Source organism: Mobula birostris, chromosome 12 (genome assembly GCF_030028105.1).
Source record: "Mobula birostris isolate sMobBir1 chromosome 12, sMobBir1.hap1, whole genome shotgun sequence".
NCBI classification, from domain to species: Eukaryota; Metazoa; Chordata; class Chondrichthyes; order Myliobatiformes; family Myliobatidae; genus Mobula; species Mobula birostris.
This window is the reverse complement of record NC_092381.1, coordinates 18,958,583-18,972,640: the sequence shown is the minus strand read 5'-3', so window position 1 is coordinate 18,972,640 and position 14,058 is coordinate 18,958,583. Positions and strand designations below refer to the sequence as shown.

Sequence of the window (14,058 nt, the reverse complement as noted above, 5' to 3'; positions counted from 1 at the left end):
CAAATGAACTGGATAGTGAAGGAAGGAGCATGATGACATCAGGAAGCAGAGCAAACACAAGGAACACTCTGAATTCAGACTCTTTCCATCCAAGACAGCATGGCGAAAGTACTTTCAGATGAAGTTAGAGAACCATAGCATGGGGGACTATTCATTTGGCACTTGTTCAGATCCCATCTGGAAAGGATGATAGGCAGAAATCCACAGAAGCACATTAGTTCAGAAGTTTATGATGCCAGATCATAACTGGCACGCAATGCAGGAAGGGATGATATGCAGATGTCCACACATGCACAACATTAGTACTGAGCATGAATGCAAAAGTGATGACAAAATATATACTAATGATCCTGGAACCAACAAGAACATCCAAGGCGGTATGATTTTGGAGAGTTAGCTGAGTACACATCGAAGTATGGGCTGCAGGCAAAGTAGAGAGTGAAAATTAAGAGAGAGATTACTCAGTATTCTCTTCTTAAGCATGGCAAAAATATTGTTTTCTGAATGAGAAGGTGATTGGAAGCCAACGAGCGAATGACCTGGAAGCATGCAGCATCTTCGTGACAGCCAGATCAGTAGGGCAGGAGAAGTGGAAAGAAATTCTTTAGCAGGATTGTCACAGCTAGATTAGGATTAGTGAAGAGCATGCAGTACATATCTGGCATCTCTCTGCCATGCTGTGATTGGCCAGGCCTGGATGACTAATTCCATTTCTGTGCTGTCTTCTCCTAAAGGTAATACCTTGCGCTGGAGTTTCACTCCAAGAGCCTCCATTGTATCTTGCTTATCAAAGTCCTTGACCATGTGTGCCTATCAGATGATTGATGAGCCGGTGAAGGCTCAGCTTCCACCAACATCCTGACTGTCAGATATTAGATGGGAGGCTATAGCAGCATGGCGGTTGGCATGACATTATTGAAGCTCCAGGTGTCAGAGCCAGGAGTTCAATTCTGGCACCATCGGTGAGGAGTTTGTACATTCTCCCCATGACTGAATGGGTTTCCTCTGGGTGCCTTGGTTTCCTCCCACAGCCCAAAGACACAAGTGCTATTAGGTTAATTGGTCATTGTAAATTGTCATGTGATTAGGCCAGAGTTAAATGGACAAGCGTCTGCTCCACACCGTATCTCTGAAAAATTAAATGAATGAAGAAGGAAGTCAAGGAGATTTTGATCATCTCCTCACGTTTACAGTCAAAGGGCTTTACTGCAGAGGCCTCTGCAGAACATTGAGGCCAAAGGGAGCAAACCCTGCAGAAACTAGCTCGAGATGTTCTTAGCCTGCTTCACTGAGTACCCAACACTCCATATTCCAGCCACGGTATTTCTTGGTGGCTTCATCCCCACCATTTTCAATCATTCATGACCATTCTTGATTAAAGGAAATGTCAGCATCCTTTCAGTATCTAGACTTTGCAGACATGTAACGCGAGTGATGCCCTTTTCCGAGTAATAGCTCCTGAACATTGCAGCATACACATTGCAAGAGGATTGGGAAGTACGCACGTGGGAACGACATCTAGCGGTTAGCCCATGCGGTTTCCAATCTGCCAAAAAGAAAATAAAAGCTCTTTTAAGAACAGAAATGAGAATAAATCCAAACAGGAGCCACAAGTGGTATAGATTTGGAAATTCAGGCTTATTCATTGTAAATTTCAGGTAACAGGATTACAATGTGCTCCTAACAACAGTTCATTAATCCAAAAGAATTCAAAGTTAAAGCTACGATTGCTGTTAGGAAATGAATTTCCATCATTCTCATAGGAAAAAGGTTCTTAAAATATCTCTGTTCACATTACACTTTTTCACATGCTCATATGATCCACCCCTGTGATGAGAAGTGTTTGATGTCTCTGCACTTACTGGAGTTTAGAAGAATGGGGGGGGTGGTGGTTATCATTGAAACCTACCAAATATTGAAATGCCTGGACACAGCAGACGTGGAGAGGATGTTTCCAACAGTAGGGGAGTCAAGACGTTGGGTGAAGGTTGAGATGTTCTTGATTAATAAGGGCATCAAAAGTTAGGGGGAGAAGGCAGGAGAATGGAGTTGAGAGGGATAATAAATCAGCCATAATGGAACGGTGTAGCATACTCAATGTGCCATAAAATGTGCATTTAATAACATTGCTTTTTCACTACACTTCCAGTTTAGGAATTGTGAAATTCTTTTCAGAAGAAAACCTTGCTTAAGATATTCACTAATTTGGTTAAAAGGAATACTTCCAGGTTAAAAAAAAATTCTTACTCTTATTTGACACAACCTAATTCTAATTCATGATAAAATTTCAGTGCAAGTATTACTGTGGAGACAAGTTTCTATTCAAGGTAGTAGTGTGATTCCTTGAATTGAGTACAATGTTCTAAGGTGGATTCCCTTAATGGAGAATGAGTGTACATGGCTTTGTTTAATGTGGGGAGGCTAAACTGTGAGCAGACACCACAAGATCATTAACAGATCGGGATCAGGGTCCAGTGACATGGAATGCAAGATAACTTCACTGTTGCAGTCTCCTTCGCATACATTGCCATTGTGATGCGTCATCATCTTCTGCCAAATCCACCGCTGAGGTCTTGGTTGGATTGTTCTGTCTGGAACCTCTCCCTTGATCTTATCATCATCGGTGACCCTACCAGGAACTAACCTCCAGACAAGATCACTCTCATGATATCAGAAATACACAAACCTCTCCACCACCACGAGATGACGATCCTCTGAGAAGCTGTTCAGAGTAACCATGCAGGGAGTATGCTAAAGGACAGAAACCAATGGCATTTGTTCATCTTAGGTGGTTTCCACCAATCAGCTGGACTTTGGTAGAACTACAAACCTTGTTCAAATGCCAGTTCCCAGCTGATTGTCCCAACTATCACAAATCCCCAGCCAGACCTCAATTTAAACGCAACTTCTATCAATTTCCATACTTACCTACACAGAAAGTATTGCCTCTTTCAAGGAGGTGGTTTGTGACTTTATAAATTCTCTCCTTCTATAACTCCAGCATGAATAGAATTATCAAAACCTGCAAAATAATAATGCAAAAGTTTTTCTATAAAACTGTTAGAGCAAAAATAAACTACTCCATAAAATACCCTTTGACATTTTAACATATCTTTTCTTGGCTCAAAAATATCTCAGATGGAGAAGAATTGCATATATGTTGTCAATCTACACTCCAAGTCAGCACATTGCTACTTGATCACTGGATCATGCATTTAACCCATTGAAACTGTCTGACTCTCGGAAAGATTTCTCCATTTAGTCATACCCCCAAAGGCCCGCACAATTTCCCTTCATTATAAACCATTTCCCTTTAGATTCTGATTGTACCTCCATTTTCTGGATAATTTCAGATTCCATCCCCCTCAAACCTCCCTAATCGAATTTTTTTGGGAGGTAATAAATCTGATCTCAGCTCTTTTGAAACTTTCAATTAGATTAGGCTTAGCTTTATTTGTCTCACATAGACTGAAACATACAGTTTGTATGAATGACCATCACAGTCTAAGGATGTGCTGGGGGCAGCTATGCTTCTGGCACCAACATATGTGTGCAGCAGGATGTTGGAGATGTTGGAGATCTTTTACCAGTCTGTTGCAGTGACTGCAACCTTCTTTGTGGCTTTACCTTTACATTGATGCTGGTGATGCAAAAAGACTAAATAAACTCATCAGGAAGACTAGATCTGTCCTTGGCTACAACCCAGACTCTTTTGAGTTCGTGGTGGAGAGGAGGTCACTAAACAAGCTGTTATCCATTATGGACAACCTGGCACATCCTCTCCATGACCTACTGAATAAGCAGCGGAGCACCCTTTCAAACAGACTTACTCAGCTCCACTGTCACAAGGATCATTACAAGAAATCTTTCCTACCAAATGCAATAAGCATATACAACAATTCGTTTCTATGCAACAAGAGAACTCACACACAACAGTCTCTGTTTTATTATTTTGTAGATCATTATTGCACATTATTCTGTACTTTATTGTTAATTAAGTCTTCACACTGCTGACTGTTGCTGCTGTAACAAAAGAATTTCCCATTGGGATCTATAAAGTACTCACTATTATTATATCATGCCAACTACTCACTGACCCTTATTTTGAATGTGGGAGGAAGAAACCCATGCGGTCATGGGGAAAACACACAAACAGCGGTGAGAATTGAACCTCAATCGCTGACGCTGTAAGTTGTTACTGTGCTCCCCTCATTCCCGGACACTGCAATACTGGACCAATGTGTGAAGTCAACGGAGCAAGCCCCTATTCCAGCTCTCTGGTTCACAAAATCGATGTAATATATGTTCCCCGACAAGGATCGTATCAGATAGTGAATTATTAAGAACTGAAAAGCAAATTTGCTATCAAAGTTTTTCATCAGAATTTTAAACATCTCAGCCAAACCTCCCCTTGACCTTTTCTACCTTATCGAGAAAAAATTTGGTTCTGCTCTGTGACATACTAATAAATCTCCGCAGTTCTCTCCCTTATATGTTGAAAGCTCGAACTGAGCGCATTACTCCAGCTTAATTGTTTCTAGGGTTTGTCATACAGTCAGTGCCCACTTCATTAGGTATACCTGTATAAAAAGCACACAGACGTGGACAGGAGGTTCGTTGTTCATCTCAAACATCAGAATGGGGAAGGAATGTGATCTAAGTGACTTTGACCGTGGAATGATTGTTGGCGCCAGGCAGCGCGATTTGAGTATCTCAAAAACTGCCAATCTCCTGGGATTTTCACACACAACAGTCTTAATTTAAGAGTTTACAGAGAATGGTGCGAAAGAAATGTCATCCGGTGATATGCAGCTCTGTGGGTGATAACGCGTTGTTAATGAGAGAGATCAGAGGAGAACAGCCAGACTGGTTCAAGCTGACAGGAAGGTGACAGTAACTCAAATAACAAGATGGCGTGCAGAAGAACATTTCTGAATGCTCAGCATGTCGAACCTTGAAGTGCATGGGCTACAGAAGCAGATGTTTCCACTCCTGTACCTAATAAAGTGGCCACGGAGTATAGGTCTCTTATTTTAAGCTGCAGTGGCCGTGTTTGCAAAGCCAGTGTTAGGTTATGACCGGGGAAGGTGCTGTTGCTGTTAGATCTTAAACACAGATTTTTTTCCAGCTATTTAGCTAAGGCGGGTACTTACACCAGCACAATAAACACATTCTTACTCTAGTTCAGTCAGGGATGATACATAATCATACTTGGCAGGGTTGATCTAGCAAGCTTGAAGCTGAACCCTCTCTCCAAGGGAGTGACCACCACAGCTCGGCAGTATGAATTTTGGCTGATCCCATAATTGACTACAAAGTCTCCAGAGAGTAGAAGATTAGAGGTAATTCAAGTTGACTTTATGCTCCTTTCTAATTATCAGTTTCATATCCCACATCTAGATAAGAGGCATAGATTGAGAGGACAGCCAGGGGCTTTTTCCAAAGGCAGAACTAGCTAATACAAGGGGGCATAATTTATCCATTTCATATCCCACATCTAGATAAGAGGCATAGATCGAGTGGACAGCCAGGGACTTTTTCCTAAGGCAGAAATGGTTAAAACAAGAGGCATAATTTTGAGGTGATTAGAGTATACAGTAGGGAGAATGTCAGATGTTCTTTACACAGAGAGGTGAAAGGAGGGAAGTTTAGGGGGCAAACAACAGGAATTCTGCAGATGCTGGAAATTCAAGCAACACACATAAAAGTTGCTGGTGAACGCAGCAGGCCAGGCAGCATCTCTAGGAAGAGGTACAGTCGACGTTTCAGGCCGAGACCCTTCGTCAGGACTAACTGAAGGAAGAGTGAGTAAGGGATTTAAAAGTTGGAGGGGGAAGGGGAGATCCAAAATGATAGGAGAAGACAGGAGGGGGAGGGATGGAGCCAAGAGCTGGACAGGTGATAGGCAAAAGGGATGCGAGAGGATCATGGGACAAGGAGATCCGGGAAGAAAGACAAGGTGGGGGGGACCCAGAGGATGGGCAAGGGGTATATTCAGAGGGACAGAGGGAGAAAAAGGAGAGTGAGAGAAAGAATGTGTGTGTAAAAGTAAGTAACAGATGGGGTACGAGGGGGAGGTGGGGCATTAGCGGAAGTTAGAGAAGTCGATGTTCATGCCATCAGGTTGGAGGCTACCCAGACGGAATATAAGGTGTTGTTCCTGCAACCTGAGTGTGGCTTCATCTTTACAGTAGAGGAGGCCGTGGATAGACATGTCAGAATGGGAATGGGATGTGGAATTAAAATATGTGGCCACTGGGAGATCCTGCTTTCTCTGGTGGACAGAGCGTAGGTGTTCAGCAAAGCAGTCTCCCAGTCTGCGTCAGGTCTCACCAATATATAGAAGGCCACATCGGGAGCACTTGTCGCAGTATATCACCCCAGCCGACTCACAGGTGAAGTGTTGCCTCACCTGGAAGGACTGTTTGGGGCCCTGAATGGTGGTAAGGGAGGAAGTGTAAGGGCATGTGTAGCACTTGTTCCGCTTACACGGATAAGTGCCAGGAGGGAGATCAGTGGGGAGGGATGGGGGGGACGAATGGACAAGGGAGTGCGTAGGGAGCGATCCCTGTGGAATGCAGAGAGAGGGGGGGAGGGAAAGATGTGCTTAATGGTGGGATCCCGTTGGAGGCGGCGGCAGAAGTCACCATATTACCACCCCACCAGCCTCCGGGTCCAACATATTATTCTCCATACTTGCAAAAACGCCATCCCCTTCTCGCAATTCCTCCGTCTCCGCCGCATCTGCTCTCAGGATGAGGCTTTTCATTCTAGGACGAGGGAGATGTCTTCCTTTTTTAAAGAAAGGGGCTTCCCTTCCTCCACTATCAACTCTGCTCTTAAACGCATCTCCCCCATTTCATGTACATCTGCTCTCACTCCATCCTCCTGCCACCCCACTAGGAATAGGGTTCCCCTGGTTCTTACCTACCACCCCACCAGCCTCCGGATCCAACATATTATTCTCCGTAACTTCCGCCACCTCCAACGGGATCCCACCACTAAGCACATCTTTCCCTCCCCCCCCTCTCTGCATTCCACAGGGATCGCTCCCTACGCAACTCCCTTGTCCATTCGTCCCCCCCATCCCTCCCCACTGATCTCCCTCCTGGCACTTATCCGTGTAAGCGGAACAAGTGCTACACATGCCCTTACACTTCCTCCCTTACCACCATTAAGGGCCCCAAACAGTCTTTCCAGATGAGGCATCACTTCACCTGTGAGTCGGCTGGGGTGATATACTGCATCCAGTGCTCCCGATGTGGCCTTTTATATATTGGCGAGACCTGACGCAGACTGAGAGACCGCTTTGCTGAACACCTACGCTCTGTCCGCCAGAGAAAGCAGGATCTCCCCAGTGGCCATACATTTTAATTCCACATCCCATTCCCATTCTGACATGTCTATCCACAGCCTCCTCTACTGTAAAGATGAAGCCACACTCAGGTTGGAGGAACAACACCTTATATGCCGCCTGGGTAGCCTCCAACCTGATGGCATGAACATTGACTTCTCTAACTTCCGCTAATGCCCCACCTCCCCCTCGTACCCCATCTGTTACTTATTTTTATACACACATTCTTTCTCTCACTCTCCTTTTCCTCTCTCTGTCCCTCTGAATATACCCCTTGCCCATCCTCTGGGTTCCCTCCCCCTTGTCTTTCTTCCTGGACCTCCTGTCCCATGATCCTCTCGCATCCCTTTTGCTTATCACCTGTCCAGCTCTTGGCTCCATCCCTCCCCCTCCTGTCTTCTCCTATCATTTTGGATTTCCCCTTCCCCCTCCCCCTCCAACTTTCAAATCCCTTACTCACTCTTCCTTCAGTTAGTCCTGATGAAGGGTCTCGGCCTGAAACGTCGACTGCACCTCTTCCTGAAGTTTAGTGGGGATGTCTTTATATACAGAGCACTGGGTGCAGGGACTGCCCGGCCAGGGGTGGTGGTAGAACCTCTTAGGTAGACACATGGATGATAGGGAAAATGGAGGGCAATGTAGAAGGGAAAGGTTAGGTTGACTTTAGAGTAGGTTTCACGGTCGGCACAACACCGTAAGCTGAAGGGCCTGTACTCTGCTGTAATGTTCATTGTTCTATCCCTCCCATCACATACTCGCTTCTACCATACAGGTTTCAGATGGGTACATGCACACCCTATGCTTCCTCTCCACTCTCACCACGACCCTCATAGAGTCATAAAGCATCACAGCACAGAAACAAGCCCTTCATCCCATCTAGTCTATGCCGTCCTAGTCCCATTGGCCTGCACCTGGACCATAGACCTCCATACCTCTCCCATTCATAAGTATCAAAACTTCCCCTAAATGTTGCAAATGAACCCTCATCTACCGTGTCCGTTAGCAGCTCATTCCACACTCTCACCACCCTCTGAGTGAAGAAATTTCCCCTCTGGTTCCCTCATATATTTCACCTTTCACCCCTAACCTATGACATCTAGTTCTCATCTCACCCAACCTCAGTGTTAAAAGCCTACTTACATTTACCCTTTCTATATCCCTCATTATTTTGCGTTACTGTCCCTCTCCACACCTAGTGGCGCACCGGGCAGCAGCTTTGCCGTTTCTTATAATCATAGTCATAGTCATACTTTATCGATCCTGAGGGAAATTGGATTTCGTTACAGTTGCCGCAACCAAGAATAGAGTATAAATATAGCAATTCTTCAGCATCGGTCTGCTTTTTACGAGACTAAGTGGCTAGATCGATGCTCCACTCAGCCCAGGTGGAGAGCGTGCAAGGAGCCAGCTGGATTCGAACCTGACACCACTCGCTTCGAAATCCAGTGCAGATGCCACTACCCCATCAGCTGGTATAATCTTGTACACCTCTATCAAGTCTCCCTCATTCTCTTACAATCCAGGGAATAAAATCTTAACCTATTGAACCGTTCCCTATAGCTCATGTCCTCAAGTCCCGGCAACATCTTTGTAAATTCTCTCTGCATTCTTTCAATCTTATTGTTATTTTTCCTCTAGGTCTTTCATGTCTTTCTCCTATCAGAGAACCCTGATGATGTGCTGATGTTTTTTGAGGACACTGACTGTGTATGTCTGTCCAGTTCATCTGACTGTCCTTACACAGCACTGGATGCTTTTAGAGATGTGACTTACATGAAAAGTGCGGACCCAGGACCAGGCCACAGGGAAGGGACAACTTGATTGCCAGCTCTTGCAAAGCTTCTGGTTCACTTTCCCACCTGCTCCGACACGCAACACACCAGCAACTCACCAGGTCAGGCAGCATTTAATTAGTCATAGTTATAGTCATAGTCATACTTTATTGATTCCGAGGGAAATTGGTTTCCGTTACAGTTGCACCAACCAAGAATAGAGTATAAATAAAGCAATATAAATCCATAAATAATTAAATAGTAATATGTAAATGCCAGGAAATAAGTCCAGGACCAGCCTATTGGCTCAGGGTGTCTGACCCTCCAAGGGAGGAGTTGTAAAGTTTGATGGCCACAGGCAGGAATGACTTCCTATGATGCTCAGTGTTGCATCTCGCTGGAATGAGTCTCTGGCTGAATGTACTCCTGTGCCCACCCAGTCCATTATGTAGTGGATGGGAGACATTGTCTAAGATGGCATGCAACTTGGACAGCATCCTTGAGGAGGATGGACAGCCGGCACCCTTTTCCCTTTTCCCAGAGTGACAATGGCTAGTACCACAGGACATCATTTTAAGGCGAGTGGAGGAAAGTTTAGGGGAGATGCCAGAGGTGGATTTATATATATATATACACACACACATCCTCGAGTGTCTAGAATGCACTGCTGAGGGTGGTGGTAGAGGCTGATAAAATAGGGACATTTAAAAGGCTCTTAGGTAGGCATATGGATGAAAGAAAAGCGGAGGGATATGTAGAGGATTGATTGTAGAGTAAGTTAAGGGTTGACATAAGATTGTGGGCTGAAGGACCCATACTGTTCTATGTTCTGTACATTTCCCCAGCTGCTGCCACATCAAAAATTCAGTCTCTCAGAATCAGGCCAATTCCTTCCTGTCCTAAGTTCATTGGCCCTTTAAATACCTCTGGCATAAGGATTCTTCCTGTTGTGTAGACCTGTTTTCGCGCCCACACTCCACAGTGTGTACAAGTTTGTTAGGGCAGGTGCCATTGCATGATTACTGACATCAGCACTGACCATACAGAAAGGTGCACTGCCATGGGGTGTTTCAATATGTAAGTGGCATGCCGGTTAATTCTGTGAAAATATTGGGTCTTTACACATTGGAGTTTCTGTGCAACACACACAAAATGCTGGAGGAACTCAGCAGGTCAGGCAGCATCCATGGAAAGGAATAAACAGGGGACGTTTCAGGCCAAGACCCTTCATCAGGATGTAGAGGAAAGGGGAAGAAGCCAGAATAAGCTGGCGGGGTGGGGAAGGAGTACAAATGGGAAGAAAGGGAACGAGGAGGCTCACCATGCAGAAGGAGGTGAGAAGTGAATGGGTGATAGAGGAGCCAGAAGGGGAATGGAAAAGGGGGGGGGGGGGAAAGTGGTGAGAAATTACTGAAATTTGGTGCAATTGATGTTCCTGCCACCGGACAGAATCCGAGGTGTTGCTCCGCCAGCCTGCGAGTGGCCCATCATGGCAGTAGTGGAGGCCATGGACTGACGAATTGGATTGGGAGGGCAAACTGAAATGGGTGACCATCGGGAAATCCCGCCTTTTGTGGCAGGTGGGGTTCCCTCTTCCTCCTATCACCTCCCAGCTTGCCACTTCATTCCCCCCCCCCAATCACCTGGTTCTACCTATCACTCGCCAGCTTGTATCTCTTCCCTTCCCCTCCCCACACCTTCTTATCTGGCTTCTCCCCACTTCCTTTCCAGTCCCAAAGAACAGTCTCAGCCCAAACGATCAACTGTTTATTCCTCTCCATAGATGCTGCCCGACTTGCTGAGTGCCGCCAGAATTTTGGGTCTTTTGCTCTGGATGTCCATCATCTGCAGAATCTCTAGTGTTTATGGTTTGGAATTTCTCAGCCTAATAGGGTAAGACTCAGTCTGTCCACGCAGTTACGTACACACACACATAGAAACAAAGCTGAACGAATGGAGGACCTGAGTTATCAGGGAAGATTGAATAGGTCAGGAATTTATTCCGTGGAACATAAAGGATTGAGGGGAGATGTGATCGAGGTATATAGAATTATGAGGGGTCTGAATAGGGTAACTGGAAGCAGGCTTTTTTTTCACTGAGGTTGGGTGGAACTACAACCACAGATCACAGGTAAAAGATAAAAGGTGGAAAGTTTAAGGGGAACATGAGGGGAAACTTCTTCACTTAGAGAGTCGCAAGAATGTGGAACTAACTGCATGTGAGCTCGATATCGTTGTTAAAGAGAAGTTTAGGTCAGTACATCAGTCCTGCTGGAGGGTCTCGGTTCGAAACAGCTGAGTTCCTCCAGCATTTTGTGTGTGTGTGTGTGTGTGTGTGTGTGTGTGTGTGTGTGTGTGTGTTGCTTGGATTTCCAGCATCTGCAGATTTTCTCTTGTTTGTGACTAGATCGGTAAACGGACGGTCGGGGAATGGAGGGCTATAGTCCCGTAGCAGGTCGATGCCAGTAGGCAGTTTACATGGCTTGGCACAGCCTAGATGGGCCAAAGGGCCAGTTTCTGTGCTGTACTTTGCCATGACTCTGTACTGGATGTAGTTAGTGGGCTACCAGCAGAAACCTTGTCTTTCTTTCTCCACATATGCTGTCTGACCCACCAGTGCGTGCATTAGATTGAAACACAAACTCCAGGGAAATGTTATGAACTAGGGGAGGTGCAATGCTGCAAGTCGTGACGCACTACCTCGCAAATTTTCCTTAATTAATCAGCAAGGAATCTGGAAACCCCCGGCTTTAAATTCGGCCTCACACAAAGCTACATAATGATGCCACATTCGATCCATTTCCACCAAGTAAATTGTTTATGAAGTCTTGGTCAGGTGTTTCCTGCGTTTGTCCATCCAGACCAACATCCTGCTGCATCAGAAAATGTTAAGACGAACTGAAGCAGAGTTGCGTAGCTGATTCACCGCTGTTTGAGCGACGTGTTACCGCCATCCGGCCCCAAACAACACACCGGGAGTTCCCTCACACTGTAACGTCAAATACCGGCGTGTGGCATTGACAGGCCGATGAGACGCTCGGGCCTCTCCCCTTCCCCTCTTAAGAACAGAATTATTCCCATTTCCAATCTTGCTAACAAAACATTTTCCAAGTGACACCTTCTCAAGCCACATGCGATAACGGGGAGCTACAGGCTGTCTCGAACCGCAATTTTTCTATTGTGTTATTTATACCTTAATTCATTACACCTTCGCAACCTTAATCTGGGTAAAACCCACCCAGACACCTTTTAATTCCGCTACATATACTTGGCACGAGTCGCCCCATACAAATGCATACTCTCTATGCAGCCGCGTGTACAAAGAGAGAGGCAGATTTAACCCCACCCTCAGAGCCGTCTCTACTGTCTGCTGCAGAAACCCAGTCAGGTAAAGTCAACAGGCGGTTCGACTCCGATTAGAAACTGGCATTAGTCGGGATGGCAGAGATTAATGATAACTTTCTGTTAATACCCACTGAACTGACAAGACATAGATCGCTCCGACCCTTCCAAAAAAAAACACCAGCCTCCAAACAAAACCCGTCGTGTCTCGTTTTCCTTAGCCCAGCGAGAGAGGACGAAATGCCGACTGTTGTGCAACGTTAGGGGCATCGGCAATTCACACAAAAAGCCGGAGGAACTCAGCATTTTGTGCGTGTTGCTTCGATTTCCGGCATCTGCAGATTTTCTCTCGTTTGTGCTTGGGCCTCGGTAATATATAGGACTGATACGCAAGTAAATGACTCGGTGCTGAATGAAGAAGCTGGGCGCTTTTCTGTAGTAGCCCCCACTCCTCTCCACCCCCTCCCTTCCACGACAGAGCACGTTTAATATTAATAACTTACATTAGGAGACATCGGCTAGCAATGAGAGCGTTTGAGTCCACAGCATGAGTACCGTTTTACATGAGGCAAACGCCCAAAGATTCCCAGCACTTTAAAATAAAACCGGAGCTGTTCATCCCGAAGAGGCAGACAATCCGGGTCTTTCCTGGCCTTAATTCTAAAAAAGAGATATTCCCTTGGTCGCAGAAGTCACGTTGCATGTTTCACATTTTTCACCTTTTCCTTCAGGGAATGAGGAGTCACCATTCAATCCAAGTGGGACTGGGAGTGCTGGTTAACGGTGGCTAGTGTCTTCTTCAGCTACTGCCCGCAAGGCGCACCGGCTAGCATCCCTCTTCATGCAGACCACAACCATTGCCTCGCTGCAGCGCGGAACACCACTCCCCCCGGCTAGAATGACACATCTGGCTGCTTTAGCTTCGCATATACACGGTGCTACAGTCTATTCTGCAGGAAAAAGGACGGGTCTCTCCTCCTTCCGGGTCTACGGAGCGTTCAGCCAGATCTCCGCGCTAAAGAGTTAATCAGGAAGGAGGGGGGAGGGGAAAGACGAACACCACCTTCGCTGCACTGAGTGGGAGACGGTGGGTGAGGATCCTCTGCGTCATGTGACCCCGGCCCCGCCCCTCCCGGCGCCCATGTGGACCGGAGGTGGGAGTCGGCGGAGTTGAGGCGTGCTTGCTGGGTATCTCGGGCAATCGGCGTTAGGGTGGAGGACGCATTGGGTGGCTGTGCTGCAACACCTCCTAGTCAGACATCAACAACGCGATTATTTCTGGATTGGTGTGTCCTGTTGCGGAATAGAAGGGGGCTTTTCAACTGTGCACGGAACGATACAAACTGCAGAAAATCTTGGACAAGCGTTTGGGTTATTGACCTATTTAGAAAATATACTCCCAGATTGGACCATCTTGGAGAGGTCACCCAATGCAGTGGATTTCCCATCTCCCTTCCCGGTTTCTCGTAGGACAAACTGTATTTTTAAACCTTCTCTCTAGATACAAAGGAACGAGAAATGGATTGCGAGAGACTGTGGATGCTGGAGTTGTTTGCTTGCCCGCACTCCACTCTCTGTAACACTTTATTC

At 46.1% G+C, this 14,058-nt stretch overlaps 1 protein-coding gene across 5 annotated transcripts in view; it reads right to left on the bottom strand.

Annotated features, from left to right (window-relative positions):
• The window catches only part of lrrc8c (leucine rich repeat containing 8 VRAC subunit C), an 82,787-nt gene extending 69,233 nt beyond the window's left edge, over positions 1–13,554 (bottom strand). For 3 of the 5 annotated variants that reach the window (XM_072273394.1, XM_072273393.1, XM_072273396.1), the window contains exons 1-3: positions 12,972–13,554; positions 2,929–3,022; positions 1,506–1,546 (exon numbers count right to left, since the gene is read on the bottom strand). In XM_072273394.1, the coding sequence (XP_072129495.1) occupies positions 1,506–1,518 (13 nt within the window). In that variant the 5' untranslated portion in view covers positions 1,519–1,546; positions 2,929–3,022; positions 12,972–13,554. Of the gene's footprint in view, positions 1–741; positions 1,477–1,505; positions 1,547–2,928; positions 3,023–12,971 lie in introns of those variants that run through there. The other 2 variants (XM_072273397.1, XM_072273398.1) reach the window with 2 other exon arrangements.
• Positions 13,555–14,058: the final 504 nt, after the last annotated feature.